Source organism: Pelmatolapia mariae, linkage group LG15, assembly GCF_036321145.2.
Source record: "Pelmatolapia mariae isolate MD_Pm_ZW linkage group LG15, Pm_UMD_F_2, whole genome shotgun sequence".
In the NCBI taxonomy this organism is placed as follows: Eukaryota; Metazoa; Chordata; class Actinopteri; order Cichliformes; family Cichlidae; genus Pelmatolapia; species Pelmatolapia mariae.
The window spans coordinates 7,909,601-7,926,751 of NC_086240.1; the positions used below are offsets into that span (position 1 = coordinate 7,909,601).

Here is a 17,151-nt window from a genome sequence, read left to right on the forward strand (position 1 = left end):
CACTGTTGCAGCTGACTGGGAATGTTTCAGACCAAGTAGTCTCCAAACCTTTGATTAGATGCATAAGTTTGACTCTGCTAAGTTACTCCTGCTCCTCTTGCTTGTGCTGCTTTTCTTACGATCACTCCCCTTCATGGTGTATTGTGACCCACAGTGCAGCCACGCCTATTTATGGAGTAATTATTCCTTCAGAGGTGATACCTCATTTTTTTCCGCCCTGTCTTCTCACTAATTATGCGCACATACTGTATACACCAGTTACAGAATTAGTGCTAATGAGGCCACTGACTGTATAGCTAAGTGTTAAACAAGACATAAATAAAACTAATTACATCATTACTGGGATACTGTCTGGAGAGAGAGAGGGGGAGACTCTTTATGACTTCTATTCAATCCTTATCACAGAAGGCAAGAGAGAATGTGTTAAATACTAGGTTAATCAGAAAAATGTGCGCATATGAGTGTTCTGTAAAAAAAAAAAAAAGAAGTTACTCTTCTGTTATTGATTGCACTGTTGGACTTTCAGACTGCTTGGAAGTTGAGAGGTAATATAGTTTCACCCACATTAGTGATGCGAATCCGCAGGAGGTGATGTTTCTCGCAGCGTTGGGGAAACTTCTTTGCCAAACATTTAATTATTTTACACTGGAGTGAGTTGAATGACAACCAGTAAATCCTGGGAAGAAATATAGCTTAGCAAAGTAGAACATAAAGTCCTTTGAACTTATTTGTTTAAAAAAAAGTGATGAATCGATAAATATTCATTACTTTTTACTCCCTGGAGTAAAGGAGACGGTCTATACGAAATAATAACTAAATGGAGAAAAAGTCACATGCTTCAAAAAAAGGGAAGGAATGCCCATTTGCTCACTGGTTGATAGGCATGTGCCATATCATATTTATATCATAATATAAATGTATGATACCATGATGACATTAATGATGTAGCAATGCCATGCATTTACACTCCCCAGCAGGCAAAACTAGGAGACTAGTCTGACAAAACACAATAATATAAAAGCGTATAACAGATTAATTTCACCAAAACACACCAAGTACAACCAGGCTAATAAAAAGGAGACACTTGCAGTAAAAAGGAAGAGCAAATGCTGCATGGATGTTACTGATGGAGTTTCATGGTGGAAAAGGAGGGCTTTAAGTAACTAGTTTAAAAGCTTGAACCAAGATACAACATCCCAGACAGCTTTATTATGTAATAATACCGTGCAGCTCCTGAAGACTTACAAGGCTAAGTCAATTTTAAGTGTCAAGCACTTCTGTTATTCTTTTGTTCTTACATTTGATTTATGCTATTTATGTAATGCTGCTGCTTTAAATAAAGTCACACTTCATCTGGGTAGCCTGTCATCGATGACCATAAGTCTGGAAAAGAAAGATGCAAAATGTGCTTAGTTTGGTTTGCACTAATAGATTCTGCTGTCCTGCAAGGTCCAGTCACAAACTAGAGTAAACAGTATAATGTAATGTTTTTTTCTATATCATCATAAATGCAGTGCATATCACAAACTTTCTTGAAATATTGCATTATTTCTTATAACTTTGAGGATATATTGCTGACCTGGTCACAGTTGACTGCTAAATTACGCTGGAATAAAATATTACACTCACCAAATGTGGAGCACAGATTTTAATGAATGGCTGTGCATTGAATGCATTGTCTGGGTGTGTCTTCTCTGAGGTCGGTATCAAAGACAAAAACGTTGTGGCACTTATAAGAGGAGTGTCCGACATGGGTTATTTGGTCAGTGTTCTTTTGTTCAGATTTCCAGTTGAACCTCTTAAAGGAAAATGTGGATGTTGAGGCGTTGCTGTTGATAGTGATGAATGCCAGTCGTCTAGTGTTGCACATGAGGTTGTGGATATTTATGAATCCCAAAAGCTTATATGTTAATAATGCCGTTGATCCCCTGACTTTTCCTACGGTGAAATTTCCTGGGTATAAGTGGATGAGATACCATAAAATTTGCAACACTTATTCAAGCTTGCAGCTGGATATATAGGATATATTAGTATGTATGTACTTCTATTATCAGGGCATAATTTGTCAAATTGATATTTTCTGTAGTGCTAAAATTTCAGCAGGGTGAATATGTGTAGCTAAGATGGCAAACATTAAACCTTTCCTTCTTCAGATTAGCCCTGTCCCTGGAAGAAAGTCTGCTTTTTAATCTTGACATTTTACCAAAACCGCTGTTGTGCCTGCAGCCTCACAAAGCTCATCAGACCTCGTCAAGAACTGTATACTCAGCCATACATTTTACCTGGGTTTTTACAATACGGTATACCTTCTGAAAGTGTTCCCATGCAGTAGATATAAAACATGTTGAACACGCTCTTATTGCGCCAGCGTGCATCAAAGTGCTATTATCTGCAGGCGAAACACTGGGTGGTAATGAGGAAAACGGCACTGAATGATAGCACATTAATATTTAATCAGGATGGCGAACTTGACAAACTCACAAATATCACTATGAAAATATTTTATTTCATAATTCAAAGGAGTTTTGATGGGAACAGAGTTGTGACTGAAGTATAATAACATGGGAAATTAAGACTGAAATGAGAGCAGAAGCGTGTTTGAAAAGATTTGCGTGTGTGACAGAGGCTCTTTATTTTTACTCTGTTCCCTCTTAAGAAGCATCACAGTAAGGTGGTGGTGGGGGAAAGAGCCTGCAACACCAGTGGAATAGCTGAAGGGAGAGGTCTGGCTCCCCCGTCCCTCCCAGCTGTGCACACACCTACCTTATTCCATTATATTTTACATACATTTTATACGTTCTTCTCTTTGAAGGAGGACAACATCCCTTTTGAAGATATTTTAAAATAATGAAAAAAGCAATCGCATACATAAGAGAAAAAAGAAGAAAGAGCAGAGGTCTTACTTGCTTACTTTGAAGATAACTGGGATTGTAAAGAATACTTATTAGAAAGACGAAGGATTTCAGAGATTCTTTAGTAATGAGTGGCAAGGGATGGAAGTATTTTTTTATTTATTTTTTTAAATTCAAGGGGAAATATTTTTCAGAGAGGTAGCGGCGTAATCCTGATTGGGGGGGGGGGGGGGGGAAGCACAGAGAGAGTGAGGGAGATAATGCAAACAGTATTTCATCATGTTCTTCAAACATCGGCCTATCCATCACAGTTTCAGCAGACTTTCTTTCTCACTCTGTGTTCTTTCTTTTTTGTGTCATTCTCCTTTCTGTGAAAAACGGTGTCCAAGATGGTGCCAGCATTTAGAAAAAGAAAAAAAAAAACTCCCCCGCCCATTCTACCCTTACTTTCCTTCTCTCATCCCTTGACTGCCTCCTCTGACTTCATATCTTTCCTTGCTCCACTTTTAATATTCTCCCCTTTCTACCTCTGTTCCTCTCCTATCCTGCTTTTGAACAGTGAATCTGCCACCATGTCTGCTGCTGAGGCCACATCTAAAGGCACACAGGGATAGCGAGAAGAGGAAGAGACGCAGAGAGACAGACATTCACCTCTGTTTTCAAGCTCACACATTTCCAGCAGCCATAATTACCTTATGCAAATAAGATCATGAAGTAAACCATATCATCCTGCTGGGCGACAACTTATAAGGTGCCAAAAACCAAATTCAGGGGCTCATTTAATTAGAACAGAGGCGATGAGAGAGATACAACATTCACCTGCCTGTAAGTTTATATGCAGGGGTGTACATAAGTGGTCCGCAGGTGCGCATTTACTGTCAAAATAAAAGACGCGCACCAGATAAGAAGTTGCAACGCGCGTTCGCGTACATATAAAAGGCACTGTTTTTGTCCGCTAGAGTGGGATTTTCACGGCATATTCTGCACCACATCTCTATGCGTTCATCATTTGTTTGAAGCCAGCTCACCTCCTGCAACCACTTTTCCAAGAATACGCGCTTCTTTTGCGGTTCGGACTCCTTCTGACATTTCTTTGGAGGTGGAGGAACACCAAAGTAATTGCTTAAAGGAGCTTGCTTCTTCGACATCTTTAAGAGTTCTAAACAAATGTCTGTCTTCCTCCAGAAAATCTTATATACGCAATCGCGCGTTGCAACTTCTTATCTGGTGCGCGTCTTTTATTTTGACAGCGAATGCGCACCTGCGGACCACTTATGTGCACCCCTGTTTATATGACAGTTTCAATCATAAATGCGTAGCCACAATCTAACTTCCTATTGGCCTGAATCAAGGTGACAGCTACAGTTCCTGATACATTTACCTGTAATCTCCCGACGTGGAATAGAAATAGGTGTATATTTGAAATTGCATGATTTTACTGGGGTGTACCAAGCAAATTGATATAAGTCTGGACCAAGTTGGTCTGTCCCCACCTTTTTTCTAAATTATTGCCATTTTTGAAAATAGCCTCATTAGTTTTTCACAGCAAAGCAGCAGAAAACCTGTGAAGTTTTACATACCATGCAGTGCAGCAGTGTTTGAAGCTCAGTGTGTGACACTGTTTAATGATGAGCTTTAAGAACAGTGTGCATTTGGTCCAACATGGCTCTAAAACCGTATAGTGCACCCTAGAATTTTATTTCAAATCAAATTATGGGGAGGAAAGAGAGACTCAGTTTGTCTTTGCTGGATTTTATGTTAAGTTGCGCTATATACAGAGCATGACTTCTGAACAAGTTCAGAAGTTCATAGTAATTTGCACAACAATCTGTGGTAATTGGACATTCGAGTGAATTTCATTTTTATTTTAAGCATAAAATACAGCCATGTTAAAAAGAGGGTTTTAAAGCACTCTGTGCAGTCCCGTGAAAAAGAAGTACATCATTGTTGCTTTCATAGGAATTAAGGTAGTAAATAGCAGCCAGGTGTACAATGCCACAATATTCCCAGGAGTGGACGTACAAGCAAAGGCACAATTAGAAAAAGACTGAACAAGAATGGCTTGTTTGGTCAAAGTTTCAGTGGCCTAGTCAGCATCCACATGTGGCTCTCTTCCACATTGTTTCCTTTATCCTGTCTCCCTCCCTTACCCCCAACCGGTTGTGGCAGATGGCTGCCTCCTTATTGTAGGGTCTTTACCTTCAAATATAAAGCACCTTGAAGTGACTGCTGTTGTGATTTGGTGCTATATAAATAAAACTGAATTGAATTCCCGAGGCTCCTTCTACTGAAGGTGTGTTCCTGTTAAAAAGGAGTTTTTTCTTCCCATTATCCTCAAGTGCTTACTCATGGCAGGCCATCTGATTGTTGGGGTTTTCTCTCAGTTATTGTAGCGTCTTTAGCTCACGGGGCCTTGAGGTGACTCTTGTGATGTGGCGCTATGAAGCGATATGATACGATGAAAAGAAGAAGAGAGGAGAAAGGGAAAAAGAAAGGAAAATGAATTCCTGTGGCAGGACCATAAGAGAGCGGTGCAAAACCATCAATGAACTGAAGCAATGTTGTAAATACGAGTAGGCCAAAATTCTTCCACAACAATGTGAGAGACTGATAAAGTCATACAGGAACCAATTACATCATGCTGTTGCTGCTAAAGGTGGTTCCACAAGCTGTTTAAACTATAAATTTCTGTAATGTAATATTAGAAATTGAAAAACTAAAAACCATCTCCATTATACAGCAAAAACCATAAATTAGAGCCAAGCAGCCAACTGCTAAGAGACCCACAGTGCCTCTACGTTTTCTTATACCACTTCTCCTTCTTCTACTGTTGAAGTCTAAAGCAGCCCCTGGAACCATGAGGTTGAAAATGTGAAATTTATTTTCCTTCTCACAGGCTGATCCAAAGGAGCTGATTCGATTGGTCACACAGCACGTGTCCTCGTATTCAGATTGGCCCGAGGAGCTGCAAAAGCTGATCAGCCAGCTGCATATGTACAACGAGCGTCTGACAGACTTTACCCAGGCACAGGTGTTGCAGGGGCTCGGCCGTGGTGTGGATGTTCAGCGGTTCAGCTCTGACGCTGATTACAAGAAGGAGACCATACTTGGTCTCACAGAGTAAGTGTGGCTTAAATGTTGGTACTTTTGGATTTGCACTGTAATTGGAAAGGTGCGCTTTTTTTTTCCCTTTTCTTTGTTTCTACTCTGAAAGATTGTTCATACCACACACTTGGACATGAGTGGGAGATATTGTCAATTTCTGCTTTAATTAAATGAAATCTAAAGACTTTCTTTCTTTCTGTTTTTGTACCTGTGTGTTTAGGACGCTGGATGATGGTGTGTACAGAATCGCTTTGTCTCTGGCTAAGCGCTACAGTGTTCCTCTGTGGGAGGTCTACATGACCCACCTCGAGTTCCTCTTTACAGATAGCGGGTACACACACACACACACACACACACACACACGCACACACGCTCTGTTTAATTAGATTTGTGCACACACATCTGTCTGTCTCTTTGTTTCCATCTTCAGATTTTAAATTCTGAAAAGTGTAGCAACGCTTTCTTTCAGTTATAACAAAACTTACCTACATAAAAAGCCAAAACACCGCAGGCCATATCAAACATGTTGTGAATGTGTGTGTTTGTGTTTTGTGAGTGAGAGGATGTGAACCATAATTTATTTGCTCTCTGACTTCATAGCTGGGTGTCTGACTAGCTCTGCACCTTTGCTTGTTTTTACAGAATGCCTTTTCAGCAAAGCTGAGGTTGTGTATGTGTGTGTTGGTACGTGTGCACACGTGTGGCTCCGTGATAAATATCCACCTGTCACATTGCGATATAAGGAAATGGTTTATGGATTCCACTTAACAATAAATTACAGCCTATACTTTTCTCAAACCTGATCACAGCTATTCTGTGTGTGTTTCCTTCAAAACCTCAAGATCATGACAAATGTGTGAGGAATATTCAGACTGTAATCTTGACTATCTGCAAAACGCTTATTGATTTAACAAAAGGATGCAGGGAATGTTATAAATAGAGAAGACGGGGGAATTTAAAGGGAAGAATGTGTAGAGTCAAAACGTGTGCAAAAAGAATTTAGACTTTCATTGATCCTTGTAGGCAAATAAATTGTTTATGTTTTACAAATCCCACATGTTTAGGAGAAGCAGTCAGCTACAGTGCAGTGCCCAACAACTGAGTCCTTTGCTGAGGCCTGTATTTAAGTAGCATGGTTCACTTTACTGGGCTAACAGTTGACCTCATTGCCAGTTGACATATCAACACTTTAAACAGTACTTTAAATAGTACAGTACCGTGCAGAAGACTTGAATCACCCCTCATTTCTTAGTGTTTTGCTTCTAAGTTGTCTTTTATGTTTTTTTAAAGTGGTCTTGAGCAATTCTCCAGGTTTTCTGAAGGTCTTTCACAGATTTTCTTTGAACATTTATGTATCTTAGCCTGGTGTCCTTAAAAAGAATTTGAGGAAACTGAACAAGCATAAGACAAAAAGAGGAGGTAGCAGGCTTTTCATAATAAACATAAACATTTTCATAATATGTTAACAGTAGCTGATCTTTGATTCCATGACCTGATTGGCACTGTATATTATCTGGGACTGAAAGGGTAAGGTTGTTGACAAACTTTTTTCCTAAGGAAAAAAAACAACAGCTACAAGTAGGTTGGAGTTTGAAGCCTGTCACCTTTTAAAGTTTCCCTCAGAAACAATCATGAAATGGAATCTGTTTCTCCATTAGAGATACCAAACATTACTGTCTTTCAGAATAGCTGGCAATTTTCCTTTCCCATGTGATGGCAGGGTAAATTGTTAAAATCACATTTTTTCCCTGACATATATCAACGTTCTAAAGTCGATGTAGATCTCAATATGGCTACAGAAGAACAAAGTTAAAAATCCATAAGTATATTTCAGATGAAGAGAATTCTAAGGACTCATTATTAGTTTAAGGCACATCCACAGAATCAGTGTGTGCTTAGGGGGGTGAGCGTGGGAGGCAAATAGATGGCGGGAGAAGAGATGGATGATAGAGAATGAGTGTCCCTGAGACAGTCCTATTAACACAAAATGTATGCTTCAGAAGAATCAATGTGCTGCTAAACACTGCCGTCGTCAGCTGTTCTCTGCCTCCGTGTATAAAGCTTTGTAGATGTTTACAAGTTCTCTTTATGGACCTGCTTTTTAATGACATCCTAATGACAGCTATAAATCTATCAAAGAGACTTGTCCAAACACAGAAATGGGTTCACATATTGGTCAGTGGAACCATCTGTTTTTACAGTTTTGGCTTTAAATCTCATGTCTAGCTCCACCTTTACATATTTTTTTTCACATAATGACAACTTTTTCAAATATTCATGATTTTGTCTGTCGAAAAAAAGACTCATCTTGAGCCAAGCTGAATTTGTGAAGCACTTTAAAAACTGCAACCGCTGACCAAGGTGCTAAACATAGGAATAAAAATCACTACAACTAAAATACAAAAAAAAATAAAATAAAAGCATCAATAGAACACAAAGCACAATTAAATATGAGTGAATCAATAAAATAAACATTTCAAAGTAGTTTGAAAGATGAAGAAGAGGTGGCTCTGGGGAGCGGATTTAAAAAGAAAAGCCCTATGAACTCCCATCACTGATACCACTTATATATATACTTGACTGTTTCAGATCTTCATATTGAGATTCAGTTTTTGAATTTCAGGTAGATTAATAAAGCTGATCCAAACAAAACCTCATTTGACCCTCAAAACGACACAGCTCCAAGTTCCTTGTGTCAGTTCCTACCTGCTGCCAGCGGCTGCTTGTGATGTATTTTCTGCACATCACTGTGTTCCCATTATGAGAAATAAATAGTCTTTTGTGGCACGTTCCCTTCAGACTAATCCCCAGCCAAGATGTGTTTTGCTTTGAGCCTAATGAGGAATCCTCTGAGACAGAGAGAACACCTTTAAAGTTTGTACCAGCTCTCTTCAGGTGCACATCTGGTGACCTCATATGGCAAATTAAAGTTCACATCATATCAGATAATGGCTATGTTCCACTGCGCTGCCCTAACAGTACAGCTCCAAAGGTGCCAAATGTTAGAACCCAAACAGAGATGATGATCTCAGATAATATTTGTGTTTCTAAAATCAGCTTCACCAGGACTTCTGCTTTGCTCTGTCCAACCTGGGCACTTGACACTTCAGACAGCTCAGGAATCTTGTAGGATGCAAATTATATTTATACTACATCTTGAAAAGAATATTAAGAAACACAGTCTTCCTTTCCTGTCAGTGCAGCTGCACTTTAGCTGCTATTTCTGAATAGATTTGTTTCTGGCATTATGCATATTGTGTATTTCAATACTTTTGTGCCAGATATGACTAATTAGCAAGTGACTGACTTGACTTGGAATTTTTAGAATTTTCAGTATAAATTAAATTGAAAAATAAAAATATCCTGCAATATATATTATGTTATATATTCCTCTCATAATATTACATGCCCATAGATTGCATTTTTAAAAAATATTCTCAGCTAATGATGACAATTAAAAAAACCCCACATTCCTAGCATTTGGGGGTAATGTGAATCTTGCTTTAGCTATACACAGGTTAGCTGCAGTACTGCCTGTATTCACTTGAACGTGTTTGCTCTGTAGAGACTGTTGATGTTCTCTGCACTGAGATTCTTTAAGGATTGAGCCTGGACTTCGACCATGACCTCGGGCATTACTCTAGGCATGCTTTTTGCTGTCATGGGGGGACAATCTGAGAGCAGAATATGGACAGTGAGGTGCAACAGCATAACCTTTGGTTCCTCTGATGTTTTCACTTGTACAATAAAAGTATACCTGACCGTTAAAACAATGGATATTTTTGTATCTTAGGAAGGTCATTTTGACATGCTGGCATTTATCCCTCTATGACATGTGCAAACTTGTGCCACAATCTCCCCAACAAACCAGACGTCCATCCCCAACTCAGCTATTTCTGGGCTGTTTTTGAAGGTTAGATTCTGAATGTTATGAAGACATGTTTTTAAGCTATTCTAGAGGCAGGATTTTAATTTGATTAGTAATTTTGATTACAAAACATCTGTAAAAATAAAAACTCTCAGATTTAAAATTATTTCCAATTTAAATGAGAATTGGAACCAGTTCGATGAGGAAAAAATACGTGTATTTGTTAATGTGAGTTCAATTACAGTACACGCTCTCTGTATGTAATTACTTCTTCCTAATAATAGTGAGAAATTGGTAGTGACATATTTTTGATGTGTTTCAAAATGTGTATCTGGGAGAAATATTGTGGAGTATATTTTTTTAATATTTTGGAGTTTTTTCACTTTACATGACTCCAAAGTGCAAAAACACTTTCACAGCCCTGTGCTGGACAGTCATTTGTAAACTGGTTAATAAAATAGAAAAAAAAACCCCACAATTCTAAAAGCACTGACATTTTAAATGATCATTACTGCTCTTCCAAAGCTCACCTACACTTTTGTTCTTCTTACCACTTTAATTAAATATGACTCACAATTTTATTATACACTTAGGTCTATCAAATGTGGTTAAAGTGCAGAATTTCAGCTTTAATTCAAAGGCTTTTTACAACATTTACATTAATTGTTTAGGAATTACAGGCATTTTTATGCAAAGTTCCCCATTTTCAGAGGCTTTTTTTGTCCAAAGGCTAAAAATTATTAGAAATTGCAATGTGAGACATGTTAACTTTTTATTTTATGACAAATGAAGCAGACATAATATTTGAAGTGGATTCAAGGTGTTGAATTTGCATTTTTTTGTATTTTCTCTTCACTGTAATTTTAAATATGAGACCCCAAAAAGATATCAGTCCAAGGGAGGGAAGCCATCATTTAGATGAACTTAAATCAGCAGCTCAGCAATGCCAAATGATGGTGGTGGATGATGACACAAAACTTCCACTTAAATTTCAGCTAAAATACATGCAGACAGAATTAGTTTCTGGTGGAAAAAAAAACATCTTCACAACATATAATCAAGTCAAGAACCCCTGAGGAGGTAGGACTATCATTGTCATGAATGGGATTACAAAAAGGTAAAAACCAGTGGGTCCACTCAAAATCAGGAGGGCCAGATTAGACCTTGCCGGAAAACATCTAAAACTGCATGCACAATTCTGGGAGAAAAAAACTCACTGGAGAGATGAAACCAAGATGAACTTGTACGAGAAAGAGCGAAACAGCTCAGGATGTAGTATGAAGTATACCACATCATCTGTCAAACATGGTGGAGGTAATGTTATAGAATGGAAATATGCGGCCGTCAGTGGAACTAGGTCACCAGTTTTACACCAGTAAAGAAATGGGATATTCTTCTATTTTTTGGGTTGGCTGTGGTTCAGAAGGTAGAGCAGATGGTTTTATTCTTGGCTGCTCCAGTTTGCATGCCAAAGTACTGTTGGGCAACTAAACCCCAAGTTGTTCCCGACGTGTTCATTGGAGTGTGAACGTTAGGTAGAAAACACGCATAGAAAAAAAAATGCTTGTATGAATGTGTGCAAGTAGGTGAATGAGGCCTGTAGCAGAAAATACTTTGAGTGCTCAAGCAGAGTAGGAAGCGCCATATTTGAACCAGTTCATTTACTATTTACCATTTTAATGGTCAAGTTAATCTCAACCCAAAAGAGTATATTTATTGAATTATGTTATTAAAATATAAAATAAAATACAAAATTCAGAAAGACTCACAAACAAGCAGTAACTGAAGGTGGCTGCAGTAAAAGAAAGTAAAAGGAGGAAACAGCATTTGGTATCCATGGATTCAAGACTTCAGGCAATCATCGACTAAGTATGAAAAATAACCTTTTGTTTTAAATTCTGTTTTGCTCTCTATTAATTTTGAGCCTCTGAAATGGGGAAGGGTTCACAAATGTCTGTAATTTTTGAAACCCCCCTAAATCAAAGCTGAAAGTCTGCGCTTCAGTCATAATATTGACTGATTTTAAAATCCACTGTGGTGGTGTACAAAGCTGACTTCATCCAGCAATTTATGGACCTAACTGTTATTCTCCCCTGGACAAATTGGCTCTTTACTTCAGCAGTTTTATAACAAACAAGAGAAGACTGCAATGTGAAGCTCCGGATATCACAGAGAAATAACCACAACCAAGATAAAGTAGCAAACTGTGTTGTGAGAGGAGCGAAATGCCACCAAGCAAACAGCAGTAGGTAAGCCACTGCGCAGCAAACTTTTAATAAAGCTATCAGGCTCTATATATGTTGACCGAAAACACGCTGCCAGCTGTGGATACTGAAAAGAAGATATGCTCCTAATGTGAGCAAAGATGCAGTGAACACCTTTTGTCACTTGAAAGAATAGAGGGGCAGGGAGGAGATAACAAAGCAGAGCTTGGCATGAAAACTGAGCACTATCTGCCAGCTTCTGTGCCTTTGTGCAGTTGCTCATAATGCCCCTCAAAAAAAGTCCTGGCTGGATAAGTCGCAGTCTCTCTTGAAATTCTTCTCGCGTCGCAGTGTTTTTAGTCACTTTGGAGCTAGCGTGATTAACTAGTGAAACATCAGACTTTGACTGGGGTGACGGGCCGCCTGCGTACGCTTAAGATGGAGACGAGAGGAAGAGCAAGCGAGGGAGTCTTCACTTTAAGTTAGTCGTTCTGTTGACTCCAGTCTTATTAGAGCCCCTGTTGTGAGGATGATTAGTGTTATTTACATTATCGAGCTTATTGTCAGCTGCCGCGCCGCAGCCAGGCTCTATATGTTTTTCATTAGCGAAAGCCTCCCAGCTAGCTGTGACAGAGAGCCCAGAGGAAGCATTGTTCCCTTTGATGTTGTCCCGTTCTGACAGATAAACAGACTTCCACTCACACAAACGCACTCCCATGAAGCCACAGATTGCTCGGAGCCCCTCAGTGACTTCAAGCAACTAGCTTTACTTCGCCTTTGCCTTTTCATACTTTGTATCGCTCCCTGCTTAACTTTTGTTTGTGGTTCTCCAAGTTTTTTTTTGTCATCCTCTTTCCAGTGTTTTTGCTTGTGTTCTTTTCACTTTTTTTCTTTTGCTCTTTAGACCACCTGCTACTCTTGACTTAGATTTGTAGCAAAACATGCTTAGCAAGAATGTGCACAAGTCTTGTGCAACCTAAAAAGCTCACTGGATACATTATTTCCTTCCCTGGGAGCTCGGATATCTCCCCTCACATCAACTAACACGTTCCCCCACTATTGCTTTCCTTCTCTCTTTGTCTCTGTCTTCTCTTTGTCATAGCCTCTCCCCACTTTACCTTATTTATGTCTGAACTCTTCAGCTTATTAAATGTATTCTCAGTGTGGTCTATGAAATCTTTTTTTTAATTTATTTTTGTTGTTGTTGGAGGGACTGTATGCTTTGTGAAAAGCCTGCAGATTGCGCTTGTGTTTTTGCACCACTGTTTTTAGCGCTACTGTTTTCAGAAATGACTTTGGAGCCAAATAGTCTCCATTGCTGGTAGTCTTCTCTTTGATTTTCTGTTGATGAAATGTGTGGGTTTTTCTTTTTTTGGTTAGCTGGTTTTTTTCTCATCTCTTTCAGGCATAGTGGCTATTGCTGTCTATATGAAAGGCTCAGATCTTTTCCTTTCTGATGCCTGAAACTTCGAGTGTTCACACACTGCGTACCAATAGATTTTTTTTTTTTTGTGAATCCATTACAAACAGCAGGTTTTTACAACCACATATGTAAAAGCTTTAAACTGATAGTAGGCCAGGCTCTTGTTGTGTGTTTACTACAAATCCAGCTATATAAAATTATATTATCATTTTCTGCACGTTTTTCCTGTTTTTCTTATTCCATTCCCGTTTTCTCTTCCACAGCCTTTCCACCAAGGATATTGAAACCCGGAGCGAATCCCTCAGCTTGTTTGAGACTTTAAAGTGTAACCCTCAGGCCTTTTACAGCCACATGACGAAGTATGTTCTTCCCACTGTGGAAGGAACCGACCTCAACCGCCTACTTTACTACTACACCTTACTAGATGCTGCAGGCTGTGAGCCTTACGTCACCACCACCATTAAGCCAGACTCTCATGTTAAACTGCTCAAGAAGCTTCGGGCTGTTGCCAACGGTGAGGTGTACACTGTTTTTTATTGTGATTATATAGTATATGTAGTTCATAACTGGTATTTTGATTGTTGTTCTGACAAATCCCCAACTAAAACGTGTTGTTACGAACATAACCACGGTTCTCTGAAAACCAAGGGGGGATCTTATAAAGGGGAAGCGACCTCTTGCATGACCAATCACAGGAGCTCCACTAACACCATGTTGGTCTAAGACAGACCAGTCACTGTAAGGACACAGGGACCCCTGACCCACTTTAAAATACATTTTAATCTATAGCAGTTAGTCGGATTTATTTAGTACTAAGCATGCCATTACTGTTTTACAACCCTGTGCCAGGAAAATGATAGATATGAAGTCCAAGCAATAAATCTGAATAATTTAAATGGAATTTATTATTATAAAACAAACAAATCAACAATGAAGTCTGGAAGCCTGCAGTATCGGCAATATTGGTAATCAAAAGATGTAGTTATGGTTTTAAAAAAATTCTTGGCTTTTATGTTTCAGGATTTAATAAATATCATCTGGTCCTTAGCATGTTTTAAAGTTAGGTAAATACAATTTCAGCTAAACTATAAAACATACACCACATCAACCCATGTCATTATTTAACAAAACCTAAGCCAATATACAGAAGCAGTGTGTGAGGAACTGAGTACATCCCATGATTCCCTAGCTTGTAGAAGCACCTTAAGCAGCAATAACCTGAAGTAATCATTTTTTGTATGACTTTATTAGTATCTCACATTGTTGTGGAGGAATTTTAGCCCATTCTTCTTTACAGTGTGGCTTCAGTTCATTGAGGCTTGCAGGCACTCATTTATGGACAGCTCTCTTAAAGTCCCACCGCAGCAAGACTCCGGTTGAAATAATGGAGGTTCTGAATGTTGTTTCCCCGAGGACATTCGCTGTGGCTGAAGTGAAAAAGAAAAGTTTGGACATGAAAGATGATATGAAAAAGTACTAACAGACTGCAAGAAAAAGAAGAAAGCAGGCAAAGGACAAGGAACATGTGATCTGTCAGCTCTAGAGGAGAAACTCACTGCAATGAAATATAAAGAAAGGAAAAAAATCCAGATTCTCCAGCATCAGTGGGATAATGCGAATGGTGACATTCCACAATAATATGAATATTTTTTAAGATAATTTAAGAAAAAAAAGAGATATTTTATACATATATTTTTAACTTAAAATGTTAACATTTTAAGTTAAAAATATAACCCTCCCATTTAGTATTTTGCTTTCTTTACATGCAGTTTCATTTTTAATTTTTCTTATTTAACTGTAATTTTGGCTTATTGTGTTTTGGAAAACTGTAAATAATGACCAAATATGACGACTACTACTAATAATAATGATCATAATACTACTGCTAATACTTGTAGTAATAATCATAATAATGAAAACAATGATGATAATGATGATGATGTATTTATTTTAAATACTTGGTTTTAGACATCCTAAGACAGCCAGACCTTCATTTGTTTGTCTGCATGGTCAGAGACATTCTGAGAAATCATTGAAATGTTCTTATGCGTGATTTACGTACACACTGAGCGCGAGGGTCATTATTCCACAAGCCTTGTGGTTTGTTCTGATGTAGCTTTGTAAACCTAAGCCATGTTTCCATTTCCGTTGTTGCTTTTAAGCAGAAGAGGCTTTCTCCTGGCAACCCTTCCAAGCAAGCCTCGTTTGACTTTTTTTTTTTTATTTTTTTTATTTTTTTAACTGTACTGCCATAAGCTTTAACATTTAACATGCTAACTGAGGCCCAGGGAGTTTGAGATGTAGATCTTGGGTTTTTTCAGTTTCATTGAGTATTGCACTGTCTGACCTTGGGTGAATTTGCTGAAATGTCCACCCATGGGAAGATTGGCAGCTGTGAATGCATTCGCTTTAGAATGATGAACTTCAAATTGTTTGGAAATGGCCTTATAACCCCGATCAGCAGCAACATTTGCTTCTCTGATGATATTGCTGACATCTTTCCTCCATGGCATTTTGTTAACATACACCTCAATGCTCCATTACCTGTGATAGCAGTAAAGGTGTGTTTAGTTTTTCACACAATGCTTGTGGATTGTGTCTTAGTTTTTGTTAAAATGATAATGATATGGTGCAGTATGTCATGTGTTTTGGTTCATCTGGGGTTGTATTTACCTAATATAAAACCTGGTAATGAATTGGTATGTTTTTTCTATAGTGTACTGATACATAAAACTTCAGGACTGAAGTTATTGAAGTTGCAAATGCAAATAGCTGATGCCAGGCACAGAGAATAGAATACAAAGTGAGTCTGTGGGCCAGCATTTTTAGACGGGAGGTCCCAGGTGAGAGTGTACACGAGTTGATGACCCTCCCATGTCAGGCAATTATCCAGTCCTACAAGGAGTGCGAGACTCTTTGACAGGTTGTCACTACTGAAAATTAAAACCCAAAACAAAACAAAATGAACCAGAAAAAAAAATCATGGCAACATTTCTTGCTTTTAAATTTCCGTATAATTCCAGTTATTTAAAAAGCATTTTGTGTGAAATCATGAGGGAAGTCATTTTGCATTCGGCAAACAGGGTTATAGTTTAGAAAAACAGAGTGCTGCCATTTCTATTTGCAGACTAAATAATAGCCCTCATTTACTGAAGAATGCAGTTTCTGGAGAGTAAAACGGAACAAAAAAACAAATTCAAAGGGATAGTGCACCTGTTACTGGTGGGGGAAAAAACACCTCTGGCCTGTGCTGTCAGGAAGTAAAAGTCCAGACTTGAAGACAATCCGTCTTGACATGAATGATGACTCACACACAGATGCTGACATTGCTTCTGGTCAGCGATTGTCATGTGGAATTTAAAAAAACAACAACAACTGACCGTCTGAATAAAGCTAGTCGCTAACGTTTCACTGGGAAGAACAAATAAAACACCTCCGATGACATCCCGATAGTGCCAGTTACACATATTATCCTTTATGTCTGATTCATCTTGCCCTTTGATCTTATTCTGCTTCCTTTTTTCCCTATTAGCTCATGTAGATATTTTCAAAGATGAAGAGTAGCAGGGTTGAACCATGCAAAACTATAACGATATGGCTGTGAAGTGAAAAAGAAACCAATTCAGCATCAATCCTATTGATATACCAAGGGTCTGAGAGAAAGCATTGCACTCGGTCCTCTCCCGGGACATCATGTCA

General features: G+C 38.6%; 1 protein-coding gene across 1 annotated transcript in view; it reads left to right on the forward strand.

Annotated features, from left to right (window-relative positions):
• Positions 1–17,151, forward strand: part of nbas (NBAS subunit of NRZ tethering complex) — a 176,576-nt gene that overhangs the window by 93,716 nt on the left and 65,709 nt on the right. The window contains exons 42-44 of the mRNA XM_063495518.1: positions 5,749–5,972; positions 6,178–6,288; positions 13,716–13,966. Coding sequence (XP_063351588.1) covers positions 5,749–5,972; positions 6,178–6,288; positions 13,716–13,966 — 586 coding nt within the window. The remainder of the gene's footprint in view (positions 1–5,748; positions 5,973–6,177; positions 6,289–13,715; positions 13,967–17,151) is intronic.